General features: G+C 31.8%; 2 protein-coding genes across 3 annotated transcripts; both read left to right on the top strand.

The window, feature by feature from the left end:
- The first annotated feature begins 1,607 nt into the window (after nt 1-1,607).
- LOC105115083 (proline-rich receptor-like protein kinase PERK1) lies at nt 1,608-6,614 on the top strand. Of its 2 annotated transcripts, none has more exons than XM_011011862.1 (8): nt 1,608-2,050; nt 2,405-2,903; nt 3,437-3,523; nt 3,624-3,694; nt 4,484-4,560; nt 4,745-4,892; nt 5,388-5,546; nt 5,924-6,614. In XM_011011862.1, exons 2-8 carry the CDS (start codon nt 2,435-2,437, stop codon nt 6,245-6,247), a joined length of 1,335 nt encoding a protein of 444 aa, XP_011010164.1. In that variant the 5' UTR covers nt 1,608-2,050; nt 2,405-2,434; the 3' UTR covers nt 6,248-6,614. The 2 variants fall into 2 exon arrangements, with proteins under 2 accessions (XP_011010164.1, XP_011010165.1); XM_011011863.1 differs by having other exon boundaries at nt 1,794-2,050; nt 2,391-2,903.
- A 4,392-nt stretch (nt 6,615-11,006) lies between these two features.
- Nucleotides 11,007-13,671, top strand: LOC105115082 (ras-related protein Rab7-like). Its single transcript, XM_011011861.1, has 7 exons — nt 11,007-11,220; nt 11,338-11,364; nt 11,446-11,545; nt 12,459-12,605; nt 12,691-12,771; nt 12,936-13,081; nt 13,326-13,671. Exons 1-7 carry the CDS (start codon nt 11,168-11,170, stop codon nt 13,393-13,395), a joined length of 624 nt encoding a protein of 207 aa, XP_011010163.1. The 5' UTR covers nt 11,007-11,167; the 3' UTR covers nt 13,396-13,671.
- The last annotated feature ends 6,629 nt before the right edge of the window (nt 13,672-20,300 follow it).

Here is a 20,300-nt window from a genome sequence, read left to right as displayed (position 1 = left end):
AATAAATTTTTTTTTATTAATTAACCATTCATTGACAATAAAAAAAAGTTATTATTAATATTAATGATTTTATCTTCTCGTAAAGAAAAGTTATTATTAATATTAATAATTTCATCTTCTTGAAAAGAATTTAATTATTTATTTGTAAACATGCAGAAAAATAAACTAGAATCCATTCAAGTTTTTTCTTTTATTTATTTGGTCGAATGATTTTTGCTTTTTAGAATTACTAGCACTGGACTCTTTTAGTTTTTGTAGTAATATGTTGCTCTCCTTGCCTTTCTTTAAGAATTTCCTTAAGAATTTATATTTTGAAATTTAAATTAATTTTGTATTAAAAATTTGTTACTCCATTAGTTTTAGATTTTATACATGCCATGAAGGTAATTTACATGAATTTGTGATGCACCGTGCAGAATCAGAAATATTTATCACTAAACTTATTTCAAGATTTAATGTAATTCTTTATGTGATGGTTAATAGTTTATTATTTTGCTTTTGATAAAAAAATATTATTATAATAAATAAATTTTATTTCCAAATAATATTACTTAAAAAAAACACTATGAAAGACTGCACAAATTAAAAATATTATATGAAAATATCTTTTTATTTTTAAAAATAAAGTTTATTTATACAAAAAATAAAAGAAAATTTAAAGGTAAATTAAAAAAACCTCTTAAAAAATTAAAAGCATAACAAAAAAATAACCATCATTTGAATAAACACTTTAAACAAAATAAAAGAAAGAAGATATATTAATCTAAATAAAAATACAAAAAATATTAATTTTAAAAAATATATATAACAAAAAAAGGTTATACGTAGCTAGGTTTAACAAGTCAGACTAACACACATAACTTATTTAATTAAAGCTTGTTTGACTGAACTCTTTTTTTTCATCATATTGTTGCTTAATGTTTCTTGAAAAAAATCAATTGACACATCGTTTATTAAGACAATGACACGTCATCTGTATTATTAAGTTTTTAATTATTATGGTGTTCGAGAAAATAAAACTAATGTTTTTATAGATTCTCAAACTGAATTTTTAACTTATATTTTTACTCAAAAAACCTAAATAATAGCATAAATAATTTAATAAATCCATTTATGACTTTAAAAACCCCAATAAAACCATCCTAAAATTTGAAATGAACCAAAAACTAAAGAACTTACTAAGACTATATCTATTTTTATCGGGAATTTTAAAGTAAGAAAACTCTTAAAGTGAGCTCCCCGGACAATTTAATACTAATTTCATTTGTTTCAATGGTTGAAATAAATATCAATAAAGATATTACTTCTTTAGTGTCGGATTTTGGTAACTTTCTCTCATCTCTTTCCTTTCCTGCCAAAAGCTATAAAATAAAAAAATATAAAGTTTGTGATGAAAATTAATCTTTCATTTTTTAATTTCATCCAATCTAATAAATTGATTTATAATTTAATCTGATAATTGCCAAATTAAAAAAAAAAACAATGTATTTCCGATAAATAATCTGCCCTGAAAAGTTAAAAAGAAAAAGAAGAAACGAAGACAACTAATTAGCAAGATAATAAATAATTCTGTGGGATCCACTAATGACATCTTCTTTTCTACTCATGGTGACACAATAAAGAAACTTCTAAGCTGCTTTTAGCACCCTCTCCCTCTCACTACAGAATACCCCTAGCGGAAACATTACGGACGATGTCGTCACCGTCTCCGGGAGTTTCTCCGGTCCCCTTCAACTCCACCCCTTCGCCGCCAGTATCTAACCTCACATCTCCGCCTCCTCCTGACACGACCAACCAAACTGCTTCTCAGGCACCTCCACCGACGAGCTCGAATGGTACTCTAACGCCACCGTCATATCCAAGTGGATCTCATGGACCGGCAGGGCCGTCGCAGGGCCGTCCCCGCCGGTACTGTCGGCGTTGATAGTAGGAGTAGTGTTAGGTGTGCTGGCTGGTGTGGGTATTTCTGTTTGTGTGTACCGGAGGAAGAAACGGAAGGAAGCGCAGAGATTGTTGCTCGCTGGCCAACCCTTGCAAGTAGCTAGCAAAGGTTTGTTTTGGTTTTTACTGACTTTGAATTGCATACAATGTGCATTTGTGCTTGGGTTCCTGATTTGTTACGTTTCTTGTAGTGTACTATACGCTGTCCGATTCCAATCGATCGCTTTATACAATTTCGTTTATGGTTCTGTTTGGATTCGCGCTTAAACGTTAAAGACTTGTGTTATTCAATGTGATTTGTAGAGATGGCTGATACAACTCGAATGCATAAAACTGTCGTCCCTTTTGATTTTTGCAACAATTTATTTTTGATGTTTGTTGAACTGTTCAAGCCACTCTTGTCCATTACTTTGCTTTTTATGTTTCTATGCTCTTTTTAATGCCTCCAGATGATGATTGGCAGAACAATACCGCTCCCCCTTCGGACAATAAAATGATGATGTGGCCGAAGCTCACTCATCCGCAAGGAACTCCTCCGAGTAACCAACTGCCACCAATGCCTGGTATTTTTGCTGAACATCCTTCGACAAGCAGTAGCATGGGCTCTGATAAGCAATTTCCACCACCAACTCCTGGAATTGCTCTTGGATATTCACAGAGCACTTTTACTTATGAAGAACTAGCCATGGCCACTGATAATTTCTCCGAAGCCAACCTTCTTGGTCAGGGTGGTTTTGGCTATGTTCACAAGGGAATCCTTGCTAATGGTACGGTGGTTGCAATTAAGCAGCTTAAATCTGGGAGTGGACAGGGTGAGCGTGAATTTCGGGCCGAGATTGAGATTATTAGCCGTGTCCATCATCGACATCTTGTTTCATTATTTGGTTACTGCATCACTGGAGCACAAAGAATGCTTGTCTATGAGTTTGTACCCAACTACACCTTGGAATTTCATTTACATGGTGAGTCCTTTTTCTTTTTTCTTTTTTATTAAAATTTCCTTATTACTAAGAGCTCCAAGATATAAAGCCTGCAAAAAGAATATCAACGTCAAAATCCATCTGCCATTCTAATGCTTATTTTCATAGTTCACTAAAAAATTCGCATCCGTGTCTACTTGTGAAAATATATGGATGTAAAATTATTATGACAAGCGAGGGTGGTTTCCTGTTCCACGTTTCCTCTCTGACAACTGTAGTTAAGAAAAAGCATCAGTACTCCATTTTATTTTATTGACTTTGTCTATTGGCACAGAAGGGAATTTGAGTAAGCTCTGGAGCAGTTGGGGAAGGGACATGGACTAATTTTAATTCTCTGAAAATAATATAGGGGGGAAAGTGTAACGAAACGAACATCAAAGTGATTCTTTATCATTTAATGGAATCACCTCTGTGTTGGCCTTAATAGAAGTTCAAAATATATGGTGTGAGAGTAATGTTAGAGTGAAGAGTGATTTAAGAACAAACTTTTCATGCTAAAATATAGTGCATATCAGAGAATGGGAGACCAACCATGAACTGGTCAACAACAATGAAGATTGCAGTTGGCGCTGCAAAAGGATTGGCATATCTGCATGAAGACTGTTAGTATTTTTTTCCTGCTACGTTTAGCTTGTCCATTTTTTACTTTTAAGCTCTTTATCTCTGAATTCCCATCGCTTTTTGTGGTAAAATATGTTTCAGGCCAGCCTAAAATCATACATCGGGATATCAAGGCTTCTAATATTCTTATTGATCATAGCTTTGAAGCAAAGGTAGGGTATGTGTCATTTAAAATGTTTGTGTAATGATTATTGGTCATTTTTTGATAAACATGGATTTTTTTCCAGTGCCCACCAAATTGACTTTTCAAGTTAAATCTCAAATATCAATGAACACGATCTTAATTTGCCTCCTTGCCCTCCCTTCCTGATGCTGACAATTGACAAAAGGTCGTGTGTTGTTCTAGACTTCAAAGGAGATTTGGATATCTCTTTCACACAAGTTTTTGAACATGCAAATTTCTTTAAAATGGAGTATTAGAATTGAAAAATGACGTCATTCTGGTAGTGATGTGGGACCAATCAATGAGTGAAAGCAACACAACACCCCAGAGAACAACTCTCAAAAAACTCATTTTATTTGATTGATCAATATTCATAGCGTAGCATGACTTGAGTGACTAGCTAGGGTTCTTAATTATACACACCAAAGAAAATAAAAATAGGAAAACCAAGTCCTAATAGGAGTAGAAGAACTCAAAACATAGAAAAATCTGTACTAAATAGGATAGCTTGAAATGTACTGTAATTGTAAATAGTTGAAATAAACAATTCCTTAATACTCACATACTAAGTGCCAATTTATTCTCTCTTCATTCTCCTCAAGGTCGAACTATGACTGAAAATATTAAAAAATTATGTTTTACAAAAGTTTGTGAAAACTTGTGGCCCTTGATTCAGATTGCTGTGTAAAACTATACAGGTTAGTATTATTTATTCTATTCAGTTCCTTTGATGTTAAATTATATATGTGATGAGTATACCAGGATTCTTTTTGTTCAGGTTGCTGATTTTGGACTTGCCAAACATTCTTTAGATACAGAAACTCATGTCTCAACCCGAGTGATGGGAACTTTTGGGTAATGAACTTGTCATATTACTGGTGAATAGTTAAGATTGTGCCATGTAATCTAGTTTTGGAAAAAAATAAAAACAAAAGAGTAGATGTTTTGGGTTTCTCTTCCATCGCCTCTTCCCCTCTGCTTTTCATTTACTATGGTAAAATTACTTGAACAATTTCTAAATGCACCATTCCAATTGCAGTTATATGGCACCAGAGTATGCCTCCTCTGGGAAGCTTACAGCGAAGTCAGATGTCTATTCCTTTGGTGTTGTGCTTCTAGAGTTGATTAGTGGGCGTCGGCCTGTTGATAGAACTCAATCCTTTATTGATGATAGCATAGTTGATTGGGTATGTATTTGTTCCTCAGTGTAGCTTATAACAGTACAAAATTATCAAATTAATCACAGTATCCTAAGTGAGAATTCATTGTTTGTAATTTGGCAATGTCAAGGACCAAATCACAAATCACCCCCCCCCCCTAAAACTAAAAGCGTGTTGATATCCAGGTTGAATTTCAGTGTTTTGCAGACTTTAACATGCTTATGACAATGCTTATTTACTATGTATTTATGTTGGTGATTGGTGAAAAGATTAGTATTGCCCATGATATTTTTTGCAATAGTGGGTAGAGGTATCCAATTGCTGGTCAGTGGGATTGAGTTGAATCCTATCTTCATGGCAATTGAGATCTTTTCAGGCACTGGATGCATTTGTGCTTGTATCATTTTCTTTAAGTGGTCTTTTCTTAAGTTAAATTATTAGGACATTTAGGTGATGAACATACAAGTTAAATATTGAAAAGGGATTGTTATGCAAAAATAACACTCTTTCATGAATCACCAGGCAAGGCCTTTGCTCAAACAAGCTCTAGAAGATGGCAACTTTGATGCTGTTGTTGACCCAAAACTGCAGGACTATGATTCTAATGAAATGATCCAAATGATTTGTTGTGCTGCAGCTTGTGTACGTCATCTGGGACGGTTTCGGCCGCGAATGAGCCAGGTAATTCAACAAGCACTGAGTATACTGCTTTTGATTGTGAATACGTGTGTTTACTTTATTCATTCGTTATTGATTCAAAGTTGAATAGCTTCAATTCTTCCAATGAGGTTTTGCATAAACTATTCGATTTCTTTTCTTTAATTATCTTGGCACCATGAACTTTTTTCTGAATTATTTGTTGAAGCACTTAAAACTCGTATCCAATATTTTAGAAGATATCAAGTGTTCCAAATTTCCAGTTTTGGTTGGAATTGTGATACATATATGAGATATTGCAAGTTTGACTTTCTCCAGAACCAATACTGTTTGGAATCTAAAATATTAGAACTACACTCTATATGCTGGCATGCAACCCTTCTGCATTTTGTTCAAAGCAGATAGTTCGAGCTCTGGAAGGAAATATGCCTCTTGGTGAATTGAATGAGGGGATCACTCCTGGGCTTAGCATGGTATACAGTTCTGCAAGCTCAGATTATACCATTCGCCAATATGAGGAGGACCTGAAGAAATTCAGAAAGTTAGCACTAGAAAGTCCTGAGCATGATAGCAGAGCGAACCCACTAGCAAGTACAAGCAGCCAAGAGTGCACTGAACCCACAAGCGAGTCTGGTCGGAATCCATTCCGCTCAAGCACAGAAGGCCAACAAACTAAACCAGAGATGGATTCACAAAGGAAGGAGGAAAACATCAAAGATACCTAGGAAAGGTCTTAAACAGCTGCCTACATCACATTCCTTGGTTTGTCAAAAGTCATGCCTACTCTGGACAAACCACAATTTTGTCGCCAAAATGAGGTTGATGTATGAGGTAGATATAGGCTACAAAGGTTCAAATTTCACGCGCACAGTTGAACTTAAATGCCATGGTTTAACTGCATTGGCCTCGTGGGTTCATTTTTCTGGACAATAATTAGGATAGGTGAAACCACCACCGTTACTATTCTTTAGATTTGATTACTCCCTTTAACTACTTGCTTGTATATTCATGGAGCATGTGGAATTTTGTTGGATGCCATCCAGCCAGCTCCTTTTATGGCCAGGAGATAGCAGATTAATTAAATTAAATTAATCTATCATTTCGACTTCTTTCCTTGTTTCTTCTTAATAACTTAATCAATTTACATAATCCCTTTCCCTTCATAAACTTAAGGTGGCTTGCAACTACGAACAGAAGCAGCAAACCTATGCACTCTTTGGTTATCAATTCCAGGGCAGCAAACCGAATTGTTCAACATATGGCATTCTTTTTTGGCTCAAGTTAAGCCCAAACCCAGCAGCATGTAGGAATCTGAGAAAAGCAACGGAAGAATATTCTGCATGAAAGACAATTAAAATAAAAATCAAAAGAACCATTGAAGAAGTTCAAAGAAAATAGAACAAACGATCCATATGATGGAAGGATATCAGTTTTGGCATATCATGAAATCTCAACCATTCCCACTTTAACTATTTCAGAGTATCGCTATTAGCTACCATCTACTTTAGCTTATACATTTATATTGCGTCTGCAAAATGATTTTGCCAAGTGGGGTGGTGTCCTAGAACCAAAAATAAAACCTCCACTCCTAAAAATATATGTAAGAGTAGAAGTAAGGTTTAAAAAATATGTAATAGTGGGAGTAAGGTTCGTTTTCATATAGAATCTTTAGCCGTGCTACATGAATAAAAATGGAGGAGATTTGAGTGTCTCAAAAATAATTTTAAGAAAATAACTAAGAAACAAGTTAAATTAAAATATCAAAACTAGTTAAAAGAACAAATTTTGGTTTAAGTCAACATTTACTATCGAGTTTTTTATAATTGATCATTGATGAAAATATATATTTATTTATACTTTTAATATTTACCATTGGAATTATTTTTCTATTTCTCTTTAGTTGCGATCAATTCAATTTAATTAACTCTAACTACTGAATAACTTAAAACAATCGTTATAAATTTAATCTAGTTGCAGCCTTAAAAATTAGAGAAATTGATGAAGCTAAACAACACAAGCACAAACGATTGCATTTAATTTAGTCAAATATTCTTCTGAAAATTTACTAATTTTTTACGCAACAAATCATTAACCTTAGTTACTTCACATATTAGAGAGATCAAATAATTAGATATATGATATTTAATCTAGTACTAGATTGCAACGAATAATAAACTAGCAGCCCCCTAGTAATTAAACAAGAAAATAAACATAAAAGAACATTCAATACTCAAAGTATAAATTGAAAAATGAAAACAAATTAGATCTCATAGCTTTATTGATTTCAAGGCTTTCGTTTCCTTTGACCAAATAAAAATTTAATTACATAGTATCACGATGAAAATTCAAAGGAGAAAAAAAATAGAGAGAAGAGAAGAGAGAAGTTTGATCTAATGCCTTTCTTTTTTTTTTTACATGTTTTCCCCGCTCTTTAAAAGCCTACAAAGTCTCCTAAAAATACTTTTAATATTATCCTTCATTAATAATTATCAAATCTGAATATTTAATGAAATTATTAAATAATAAAATAAAATCCTAATATGATAAGGAAAATAATATCTTTAGTTGTAATGCATGCATCAAATTTAGAAGCTTTTAAAAATAAGTCATATAATATTAAATTTGTAAGTCAAAGAATGTTCCAGCATCTTAAAAGTACAAGTGCAAGGATTTTATACCCAATTTTGACTTCAATAAATATTTCTCAAAACTCAAAAAATGAAAGTTGTATAGATATTTCTTAAGGTTTCATGCATTTTGAATAATCTCATTTAGAGCTTGGATGAGAGAGTTATGACTAGATTACAAAGCTATGTTAAAACTATCCATAATCACTTAATTAACTTTGTTTTGCCTTTAATGTCTCTATTTTGAATCATAAATTGAAATATATAAAAAAATGAGTGCATTTAGACATCAAATAAGTAAAAAATACTAAGCATTATATGAAAAAAATATGACATTTTGAATCATCTCAATAGATGTTCGGATGACAGAGTTATGACTAGATTACAAAGTTATGTCAAAACTAATCAGAATTGTCCAATTAACCTCATTTTACCCTTAACATCTCTATTTACCCTTAACATCTCTATTTGTATCCTAAATCAAAATATAAAAGAAATGAGTACATTTAGACTTCAAATAAAAATAAAATACTAAACATCATAAGAGAAAAATATAACATCTTGCATTCTCATCTGCAAGATCCAAGTTTAATAAGTTCAAACCCTACAAAGACTCAAAATCTCCATCAAAGATAAAAAAAAAACATTACCATGGGCTCGGTTCCCATGCCCAAGCCCAAACTTTTACCAATGTGCATGGGCTTAAATATGGTAGCCCAAACTTCTATTAAAAGTACACCTGAGCTCGAGCATAGATGCTTAAGCCCATCATCTAAGTGCATGCCTAGTTGGTGCTAGGTGTGTAGCCCAACACCCTTATTGGCTCGGGCTACCTGCCTCATTGGTTGGGTCCAAACACCACTTTTGGACTTATTTTTCATCTCTAATGGACTCGAGCAATGCATCATTTAAAAATATTTTAGGATCTTATGCATGTCTCGTAATATTGTATATTGATTGTATATGTATTATTTTGATTAGAATACAATTCAAAATATCATAAAGGTAAAATTATAATTTAGCCTCTCCTCTCTACAAAAAAAACAAGACTCATGAGCTATAAACACACCATGAATCATTCGATTTCGAGGTTCACAATCATTTTATTTTAACACTTTTAACATGAACCTCCACTCCTAAAAATATATGTAAGAGTAGAAGTAAGGTTTAAAAAATATGTAATAGTGGGAGTAAGGTTTGTTTTCATATAGAATCTTTAGCCTAATTTTGTGCTACATGAATAAAAATGAAGGAGATTTGAGTGTCACAAAAATAATTTTAAGAAAATAACTAAGAAACAATCGAATATCTTGATTAGGAGGAATAAATCATATTGCTTGAACTAAATGATTAATAGATTATTTTAAAACTCATAACTAATAAAAAAGAGAGTGATATGGCTATTCATACTAATGAACTGAAGATGCCAAATTTAAATGGTGATGGCAACAAAATACAATAAAGCAGTAGCATACTTATTTATGGAAAACTAATAGATAACATCAATAATCAATCTATTTGTAAAAAATTTAACACAAAGATACAAGGCATTAATAGCAAATTTATTTATGAAAAACTAATAGATAACATTAACAATCAATTAGGTTGTGAAAATTTCAACACAAAGACATAAGGCATATCGCGTAATGCAAGCATGATCAAATTCATAAAACATTACTTGCTAAAATTACTATCAATTTTAAAAAGTATTTTTTATTTGAAAATGTATTAAAATAATATATATTTTTAAAATTTTTAACATTAGCACATCAAAATTATTAAAAATATTAAAAAAGTATTAATTTAATATTTTTTAATTTAAAAATATTTTTCAAACATATTCGAACGTAGTTTAAAAATAAAAATAAAAATAAATGGTGACTAAATTGGCAAGAATTGTCCATAAAGCACTTTTGAGTTTATAATTTAACTAAGAAGATAAAAGTTTAATCTAGTTTCTTAAGTTTTTTTCTTGTGGTTTCATTTTCGTTTGTTTTCAATTTGAAGTTTTTTTTTTTTTGAGTTTTGAAAAAATAATCATTTGCTTTAAAATAAAAAGAGAGATTTCATCCGGTAGAGAAAGCAACCTTAACAAAAGAAATGGTGTGATAAATTAATAGATTTCGGGTTCGGTTTTGTTGGGAAAATAAAATTGAGAGAGAGAATAATGTTGTCTGAAGAGAGAGAAAACGACTGGTAGTTTGTTAATTTAATTATTTTATCATATTTAAATATTTTTTGTTCACCTAAAGTATAATTTCTTGAGCTAAAAGATATTAAACGTAATTTTTCTAATAATAATAATAATAAAAGAATTGACGGAATAAGATAAACATTCAATCACGTGGCGTTCCTACTAGAAACTAAGCCGCTACATAACTGACTTTCTTGATAATGACACTCCCGCTGATATTATTTTATCGTGGCCCTTATCCATTCTAATAGTAATTGATAATAGATAATACAATTCTATTTTATTGAATAATAACACGGGCATTCTCGGAATCAGGAAATTCAACGAGGCGGCTGCCGGCTGGCATCTTGCTGCCGCGAGTAATGACAGGGTGGCATGCGGTGGATGATGGTATAAATTATATTTTATATTTTATAATTTTAATTAAATTAATTTTTTAATAAAATATTATAATTTTAATAATTAAGTGATTATAAGTTTGAAATTTATTATTTTTATTTGTTTGATAAAAAATAAGTATAAAATAATATATATTTTTGCAATTTTTAATTTCAACAGATTTTTATTTAAAAAATAATATAAATTTATCTTATTATATTATTTAATAATTCAAATTTTAAATTAAATTAATTTTTAATATATTAGAGCAAACAAAACAAAATTAATTACATGTTCTAAATTTCTCCTCCCTCTAATTCAAGCCTTTCAACAAAGGTAACGCCCTCTCTCTCTCTCTCTACGCCCTAAAAACAAACCATAATTTTCTGAACTAAAAAAAATAAAAACCAGAATTGCCTTCTCAAAGAAAGTTCCTTGAAGAATCAATGGCTACTCGTAGACGCATGCTCTTGAAGGTTATAATTCTCGGTGACAGCGGGTACTTTTAATCACTTTTCTCTCGCCTTATATATATATATATATATATATATATATATATATTTTATTTTATTTTATCTTTGGCTAATGTGATTTTTGTTTTTGATAATTTATGCAGGGTAGGCAAGACATCACCAATGAATCAGTATTACTCTTCAGAAATCTTCTTAAGATTTTTTGTTTTTCATTTGGATTTGTTTTTCAATAATGGGTGTGAGTTTTTTAGGTTTGTGAATCGAAAGTTCAGTAATCAATACAAGGCGACGATAGGAGCTGACTTCTTAACCAAGGAAGTCCATTTTGAGGATAGATTGTTCACATTGCAGGTCCCAAACACGATTTCTTTTCTATTTTTTGAATTTTGATCTCTGTATGTATTATAATTGGTTGTCTCCTGGTTTGTTTATTTATTTATTGTTGTTAGATCATTGACTATATTGTATATTTATTTCCAAATTTGTGTTATTAAGCTGAGGGTTCAGCTAATTGTGGATAATTATTACTTGTAGCTGTTATTAATTGTTTCAAGCTATTAGTTCAGAATTTATAACTAGTTTAAAATGTTTCTTGCGTGAATAAGCAAGCAACCGGTTTAGACTTTTGGTAGAAACATGGTATGGAAGGAATAGGTATTAGAAAGCATGAAACTTGAAGAACATTGCCTGTTGGTGGATGTGTTTTGCATGCAAGTGTTTCAGTTTCGTGCGTGCTTGCAATTTCAAATACTTATAGCCTGTTGAAGCCAGTCTTCAGAAAGGAGAAGAGGACACCTAGAAGAGGATGTTTGATGTACTGGGAGAACAAGAACGAGAACGATTTAATAGGTTGCATCCTGTATTTAGATGGTTGTAGGGCAATATAGAAATAAGTGAGATCCAATAGTTTGTTGGCTATAATTGTGCTTTGAGGTATCAAGACCAAATTTTCTGTTGATGTGATTGCTTAAACAAATTCATGATTTGAAGCTCCGGTCCAAACTCTTAGTTGAGTGGTTGTCATAATGATGGCAGAAGGGAGGAAAAAATATGTCAGACAGTTAATTTGAAAGTGAGTTTTAGTAAAAAAAAAAAAAAAAAAAAACTACAGGTTCTTTTGACCTCAGATGATAATCAATATTCAGGGACATGATATTTTACTTCAAGTCCTCCCATAAGTCAATCATGGCATGACTTAAGAGTGGAAATACTTGGTCGTGCAATCTAAATAACTTGGTTGTTTGCCTTGATACTATATGTGCAGATATGGGATACTGCAGGACAAGAGAGGTTCCAAAGTCTTGGAGTGGCTTTCTACCGTGGTGCAGACTGTTGTGTTCTTGTGCATGATGTGAATGTCATGAAGTCATTTGAGAATCTTAATAATTGGCGAGAAGAGTTTCTGATTCAGGTGGTTATTTGCTAATTGGCTGGACAGATTTTTCATAGTTCATAAACAATGTCTGAAGATCATATTTTGTGGTATTAATCTGCAGGCTAGCCCATCCGACCCTGAAAACTTCCCATTTGTTGTGTTGGGGAACAAGATAGATGTTGATGGAGGCAATAGTCGAGTGGTAAGATGATCTTTCCTTATGATGACTCGTGTGTTTTTCCTCATGTTCGAGAAAATTTCATAAAATGTGCAACTTCGTAAGGTTGTTGAGCGGCAAAATACAACTCTCTTATGTAGACCTCTAGCAAAAAAGATTCCTTATTGACGTCAATTTATCAACTGTAGGTTTCTGAGAAGAAAGCGAAGGCATGGTGCGCTGCTAAGGGAAACATACCGTACTTCGAGACTTCCGCAAAAGAAGGCTTCAATGTGGACGCTGCATTTCAGTGTATAGCCAAAAATGCGCTTAAGAATGAACCTGAAGAAGAAATGTAAGCGTAAAAGAAGTCCACTGCACTTGACAACCACTTTCCGATGAACTGTCTTTCACTTGATAGAAATTTTTCCGTTGAAGCCAAGTAATTTTTAAGCAATACTTGCTTTATTACCCTATTACATTCTTGTCACATGGGAAAAATCCAAGGAATCAGATTGCAACTTTCTATCAACTTAACCAATCATACTTGTCAAGAAATGCTAACTAATTGTGTTGTATTTGTTTGCTGATGATGAAAGATACCTTCCTGACACCATTGATGTTGCGGGTGGAGGGAGACAACAAACGTCCACCGGGTGCGAATGTTAAAAGAACTTCCAGACCAGCTCTGTTTATGTCCGTTAGCAACACCAGTTTCATCACTACGTTATCATTCGGTCAGGTCATTAAAAATATTATCTTTGCATCGTAAAAGTGGCTCTGAAAGCATAATTGTATTTCGTCTTGACGTGTCCTTGTGTTTGTATTCAATCTTGTAATCACAATCCATTTGGATTACTATACATCATATCATCTGCACTTAGAACAACTCTGCACCCTCCCTCCCTCGATGACAGATTATTGGATCTAATGGTTTTGTTTTTTGTTTTTCTTTGATAAACATGAGTTTCCAGAACAACTTACGCATGACTTCACTAATTCTACAGGATCAGATAATATATGTAAATCGACCTTGCCTTTTATACCCAAGTTTGGAATCAAAGCACAATTTCTTGAACCCATTTGCTAACTTGTAATTAGAGTCGGTTAGTTTTAATATACTGATGTAACAAATGATTTGAAAAAATATATTGTTAAAAAATACTTTGGAAATTATCGATATCACTGTTTCAAACACCTCTTGTATTTTATGGAGGCCACAAAAGAAGGCACAAGATTACTAAATCAGATCCTTCCTCCTCTGGAAGATGCAGGCCTCACGTGCCACCTCCATCTTCACTGACTAAGAAGAATCCGATGATTGCATCCAAGATCCCTAGCTGGAGCAGGCTAGAGATGCTTCTGACAAACCAAGTGTTCAGTTCCGGGAGCCTTGGATATGTTGGTGGGAAAAGAGGTGGGAAAGTAGATGCTGGGGTCATAGATGAGTGGTTGTTTGGGTGATGAATAAAGAAGAAAGAAGAGGATGGAAATGAGGAGAGGTGAGGGGTCAAATTTTGACTGAAGGTTTTATGCAAAAGAAAAAAAAAGTTTATCCTGCTTTTACTTTGGATTTTGGTAGTAGTTTAGTTTTGTAAGAAAATAAATGTCAGCGCTGGAAGAATAGCAATTTGTCAAAATCAAATTTCGAGTTTCTCTCTTTCATAAAATACTTGGATTGTATTTTAAAAAAAAAAAATTAATTTTTTTTAAAATTTAAATTAATTTTTTTAGTATTTTTTATCATTTTAATGTGTTAATATTTAAAATATAAAAAAATATTATTTTAATATATTTTTAAATAAAAAAATTTTAAAAAACATTTAATCCTAATTTGTTTGCCTCTCTTTATTTTGGTAGAAGGTCAGAAATGCCTGGCATGAGCGGACATCACTCGTGTTTCTTTAGTGTCGCTTTTTTGAATGCTGAAATTGCCCACTGTATGATCTCGGCTTCTTTTAGCATTATCTTGTCCAGTTTACGATTTGATTCCATTCATGGAACCAATAATTTCGACGAGCTTCATCACCTCACGAATTCTTTTTAGTTTTGTGATCTGGTTATTCATAATTTGCTTTTATGGGAAAGTTGTATTACGAGGATTTAACCTGCAAAATATTTAGTATATCTATCACATGGATTATGTTAACAGGTCTCTTTCGAAACCCAGTTTTAATGCCCTGAGTTGTGAATGCTTCAAGTGCTTGACAGGATCTACTAGTGAATCTTTCAAAGACGCGCAACCACCAGTGGACGCCAAGGTAATAAGCCCTTTGCTTATTATTGAAGGTGGGTGCGATTTTATAACGCTAGTTTTTCGAAATGTTGCCTTTCGTGACGATGACACTGATAGTGTATTTGCCGTGTTTCAATTTGGGGTGTGTGTGTAGTTCACTATAATATGGATGCGAAGGGAATTCTGACCTGAGAGGACGCTGACTCCGTGGAAGGTGAAGTCTTCACCGGAGCAGAGGTCAATATGGCCGATAACAGGTCCTAAAATATTCTAATTAAGAAGATATCCTGTTCACTGTCAGGTTTGCTTGTTATTTGAAGATTTGGAATGGGTGGTGCCTGGAGTGTATAATTCGGTGGAACAGGTGAGGTCTCTTCTCGGTGACTAGAATTTATCCGAATTGGCTTTAGAAATAGACGGCCAGGGTTCCGATGCTAACACCTTTCTCTTTCCTGGAAAACCACATTGAAGATTCGGTGTGCTTTTGGCTTTGCGAATGTATCAAGATCTAGAGACTATAAGGCAAACTGGTTTGATTCTTCTATCATTAGAATGCGTAATTCATACATATTGGCGAGCAAGCCTTTCTTTGGCGTTACTTGCAATATCTTGGAAGACAGTGTGTCCATCATATAAGCCTCCTCTGGGGCATTTCACTAACCCTGAGTTTCTTGTGGTGCTACGCCTGGATGTCAGTAACTGGTTTCATCCTGTTTATTTTTGTATTAAAAGTATTTTTTAAAAAAATTATTTTTTTAAATTAATAATTTTTTAATATTTTTAGATTATTTTGATATGTTGATATCCAAAATAATTTTTTAAAAATAAAAAATATTATTTTAATATATTTTTAAATTAAAAATACTTTAAAATAAATCAAAGTTACATTCTAATATCCCTAAAAGTTAGCAAAATCACAATTTTACTATGCCGACATTCTTGATATTACCAGGTCAAATTCAAACACTCCAAAATCAAACTGAACCTCTGCATCGAATCAACCCTTGGAAGTTGGAGCCAAAAGCTTTGAGATGATGACAAACTGGTCACCGGTGTGAAAAGTTGAAAAAGCATATAGATTTCAGTGGCTGCAATTCTCCTTCCGCTAGACATAGCAGCAACCTTGCCTGAGAAGCTCTTGGTACAGGATTGCCAACGTCTTTATCTGTCATTTTGCTTTCCTGTGAAGGCTGCAATATGTCCTCTTGCACGTAGCTGGGCCATCTGGAATCTTGGATTAATTAAAATGGTAAACGCTACAAAAACCTCCACTTCCAAAGCCAAAAAAACATCAAGCTGTCAATTTCTCGGAAACCTTTTGCATTATTGAAGAAGATAATTACTTCAAGCACCGAGCATGATCCATCAAAGCCTAATGTGTGGTTCAATATGATTGGTAGTGATGGATTTGTAGCCTCATCCCTTTGACCGCATTATTCACGGAGGTAACCAAGAATCCTTGGAGCAGGGATGGTGCTCGTATGGCAACTTGTGTGAATAATTAGGATTACTGTATACTCCAATCACGATCTGATGCTATTTTAATTGCGAGACATAACTCACTTTTATCTGTCATGTTGCCTTTATGTATACTTTGTGTCTGCTAAAGCATCTCTAAAGGGGAGATGAGATGTTATTTGGAATAGCTAAATTGATATTTTAAATGGTATAAATATTTATATTTTTTGTTTTATTATGTATACTCTAATAGTAAGAGAAATAACTATTTTCTTTTCAAGAAGTTTGATATTTTTTTTCTCACTTACTGTATTTATTTGATCGATTTTTTTATTATTTCTGCTTTGTTGGGTCTGATTTTTTTGAGAGATATAAAGGAATAATATTTTTTAAATATATTTTAATAGTTTATTTAACACTTTTATTGAATATAAAACAAGTATTGAAGAGCCGAAATTATTTTTTTTCTTGGCTTGTCATTTGGCACACCTGTTGGAGTTGCTATTGTGTTCAGATTGCTTTCCCTGACCGTTGAGGCAATTTTCACCATCAACATGATAGCAATGGATGAATTATATTGATTGAGATAGTATTTAAAGGGATATGACAACTGTTTTGATCCTTCGTCTTTTCTGAGGCTAGAAACTTATGGAACATTAACAAAATGTTTTAATTAAAAAATTGCTTAAAAAAGCATGTAATCTATCGCACATGCGCGGCAGGATATCAAAATTAAAAAATTATTATTTAGTTATTTGGTTCAAAATTATTATAAGATTTAAATGAATTGATTTTATATAAAATTTTAGAATAAATAATAGATTGTGTTTAAAGATAGTATTAATACCTATAAGGTATCTTATTTGAAAAGATAGTATATTTATAATGCATCTTACTTGAAATTAATTGCATTGTATGATTTAGATTGCATTGTATGATTTAGATGTAACTTGAAGATATCAAAGAGTTTCTAATTAATGATTTATTTATGACTTAAATAAAAAATTTATGTTTATGAATAAAATTTATTATGAGTTTATATACTCAAATAAATTCTTATGGAAAAAAAAAATCTATATAGGTATATTGACATGACTCACTTATTTTGGAAGGTGAAAGAGTTTTCAACATCTTGTATATCACAGTGAAAAATATTTCCATTTAAAATTAGTGAATATCTAAAATAATTTTGAAAATTTTTTATTCAACTTCTGGTATTTATTATTAGGCTATATGTAGGTCCAATATTTATATAAAAATGTTGACCACTAATTCTAAAACAAAATAGGATTTTTAAAATATCGGTCAGGTTCTTATGAATTCAATAAATTGATTATTAAATCCAAAAAATACATGCAAAAATGGTTTTTGAATTTTTGTGTATATATAAAAAAAATACTAAATCATACCATGTATTTTTATATATATTTTTAAGCCAAATATTATTTTTAAGTTTTGAGAGACTTGGTCATATGCACACCAAATAAACCATATTTTTTGTATATTTTGTTTAATGAGAAATTGTTTTAGAAAGCTTGCATATTTTTGAGATTTTGATGAAAGACAAATATTTTAATATCAGGTCAGCATCTTACAATATAAATCTATAATCCTTATATTAAATAAAATTTTTGAAAAAATATGTGAAAGACCCACAATTAATTTTAAATTAGCCCTTGAAATTTTTTAAAATTTTTTTGGGCTTGTTTGGCAAAAAAAACTGTATTTTTATTCAAAGCAAAACTTTTAACATAGGTTTGAGGGCGTGTTTGTCAAACAACCCTTTAAGCCAAATATTCCTCAACAAGAAGTAATCAACGAAACAAAACCAAAAATTATGGTTTGACTTGAAGCTAAAGCAAAACAAACAATTAAATCAAAAATAGATCAAAATTGAAAAAAAACATAAAAACATAAAATTTTCTAGCTAAAACAAATCAAACACCAAGAACATGATGAACATTTAAACCAACACCCAACAAGCACAAATCATAAACTATAAAAATCTTCATGCAATCAAGTACAAGGTTTTGTTTGTAATCATGCGTAGATTAAGAATCAAGCATTAATTTTCTTCAATTAACACTCAAAAGTCATGATTTGATCAAAATCTATTTGGACACTTGAAAAAACCTTAGAATCTAAATGCATGAATATGTATTATTGATGCATTGTAACCCTAGATTATTTGCTAAAGATGAAAAGCTAACATGTTTGTATTAAGAATTAACCTAAAACAACTAAAAAACAAAAGGCTAAGGCAAAGTTCATTCGAAGAACATGGATCCAAAGTCTATAAAATTTTCAAAAAATTAAAGAATAAATGTCATAGCCCAAATTTGGCTTTCTAGGCATTTAAACACACTACTTTTAATCCTTACAAACCACACTACCAATATTAAGCATAGTTGAATCCAAAGAACTAACAAAAAAACATCAAATCATCACAAATATGCATTAAATTCCAACATTATAACTGCAGCCTCAATAACAACTAATAAAAACTTCAAATTTGGGTTCAAAACTAACTCTTTAAACACCTGAAATCCAAACCATGCTTAAAAACCAAGAACATACATTAACAAAACAAAAAAGACATTAAACACCCATAACCATCTTTTGAAAAAAATCCAAAACTACCATATTTTATCAAAATCAATCACAAATATATTGTCCTAACACTCATTAACATCAACAACAACTCAGATTTAAGGAATAAAAACAATATTTTTTGTATTAATTAAAACAAAACTAAAAAAATATCATAACATTAAAACAAGTTAAAAAGCATCAAAAGAGATTTAAACATTAAAAAATAATGAATAAACAGGTCATATGGACTCTACCTTTGAGTTGTTACATGGTTATACCTTCTCAAAGCTCATTGATTATAGGATTTCTTCTTCTCTTTTCCATTTTTCTTTTCTTTTCACTCCTTTTCTTTCCAAAGCTTGTTAGACCTTTTATGTTGGGCTCTGTAACCTTCAAAAAAGGGTTTATTAACAAAGTATTTCCCATGTTTTTCCTTTATCTTTTTTTTCTCCTCTGATTTTTAGGGATATTTATAGTGGTTTTTTTAGGTTTTTTTATGGATTCCCTTAAAGATTAATCAAATCTTAGCCATTTAATCAAAGTGAGAGGGTTATGGAAAAAAGCTAATAGCTGGAGGCTCTTGTACTATGATAGTTTTCCAATGGAGGCTTTGGTTTTAAGGATACTTGGTGATTTTACTAAACTTAAAGGGTAATGAGCTATTTTTTTCCTTTTAATCTTGAGAGTTTAAAGCTCTTCATAAGAATCATTTGAGAAGTTTTAAGTGTGAACACATGAGAAAATAGTGGTTTCTGAAAAATAATTGTTACAGTAAAGATTGACTAGGTTGACCATTTTCAAAGCTTCACTATAACAACTCTGATATAAACGTAATTGGAAACCACTTGAAGTTGATAGAAAAGGTGTGCACCATTTGTTCAAAAGTGTTAACTCGATCAACCCATAATCTAAAAATGTAGGGGAAACTGATTAGGGACAAGCTTTTAGAGACTTTTAGGGAAGAATTAGGATATAAACATCTAATTTTATGGGTATGAGGTTGTAGATAAGGTGTTTATTAGTTGGTTAAAGCCTTTGGGGTGGTAAAAAATGCTACATTTACTAGTTTGAACATGCTTGACACGACTAAAAGATTGATATCTTCTCCCAAGTGCAGGAGTGTCGAAGTAATAAATAACCCGGCAAGACCGGGGTCGAATCACAGGAAGGTTAATTGTACAAATTATAAACGACAATAGTACAACAACAACAATAATAACAACAACAACAATAATAAAGTAATAACAATAATAACAACAATGACAATAATAATAATAATAATAATAAT

Source organism: Populus euphratica, unplaced genomic scaffold (genome assembly GCF_000495115.2).
Source record: "Populus euphratica unplaced genomic scaffold, PopEup_1.0 scaffold639.1, whole genome shotgun sequence".
Classification (NCBI taxonomy): domain Eukaryota; kingdom Viridiplantae; phylum Streptophyta; class Magnoliopsida; order Malpighiales; family Salicaceae; genus Populus; species Populus euphratica.
This window is presented reverse-complemented; position numbering and strand designations above follow the sequence as displayed.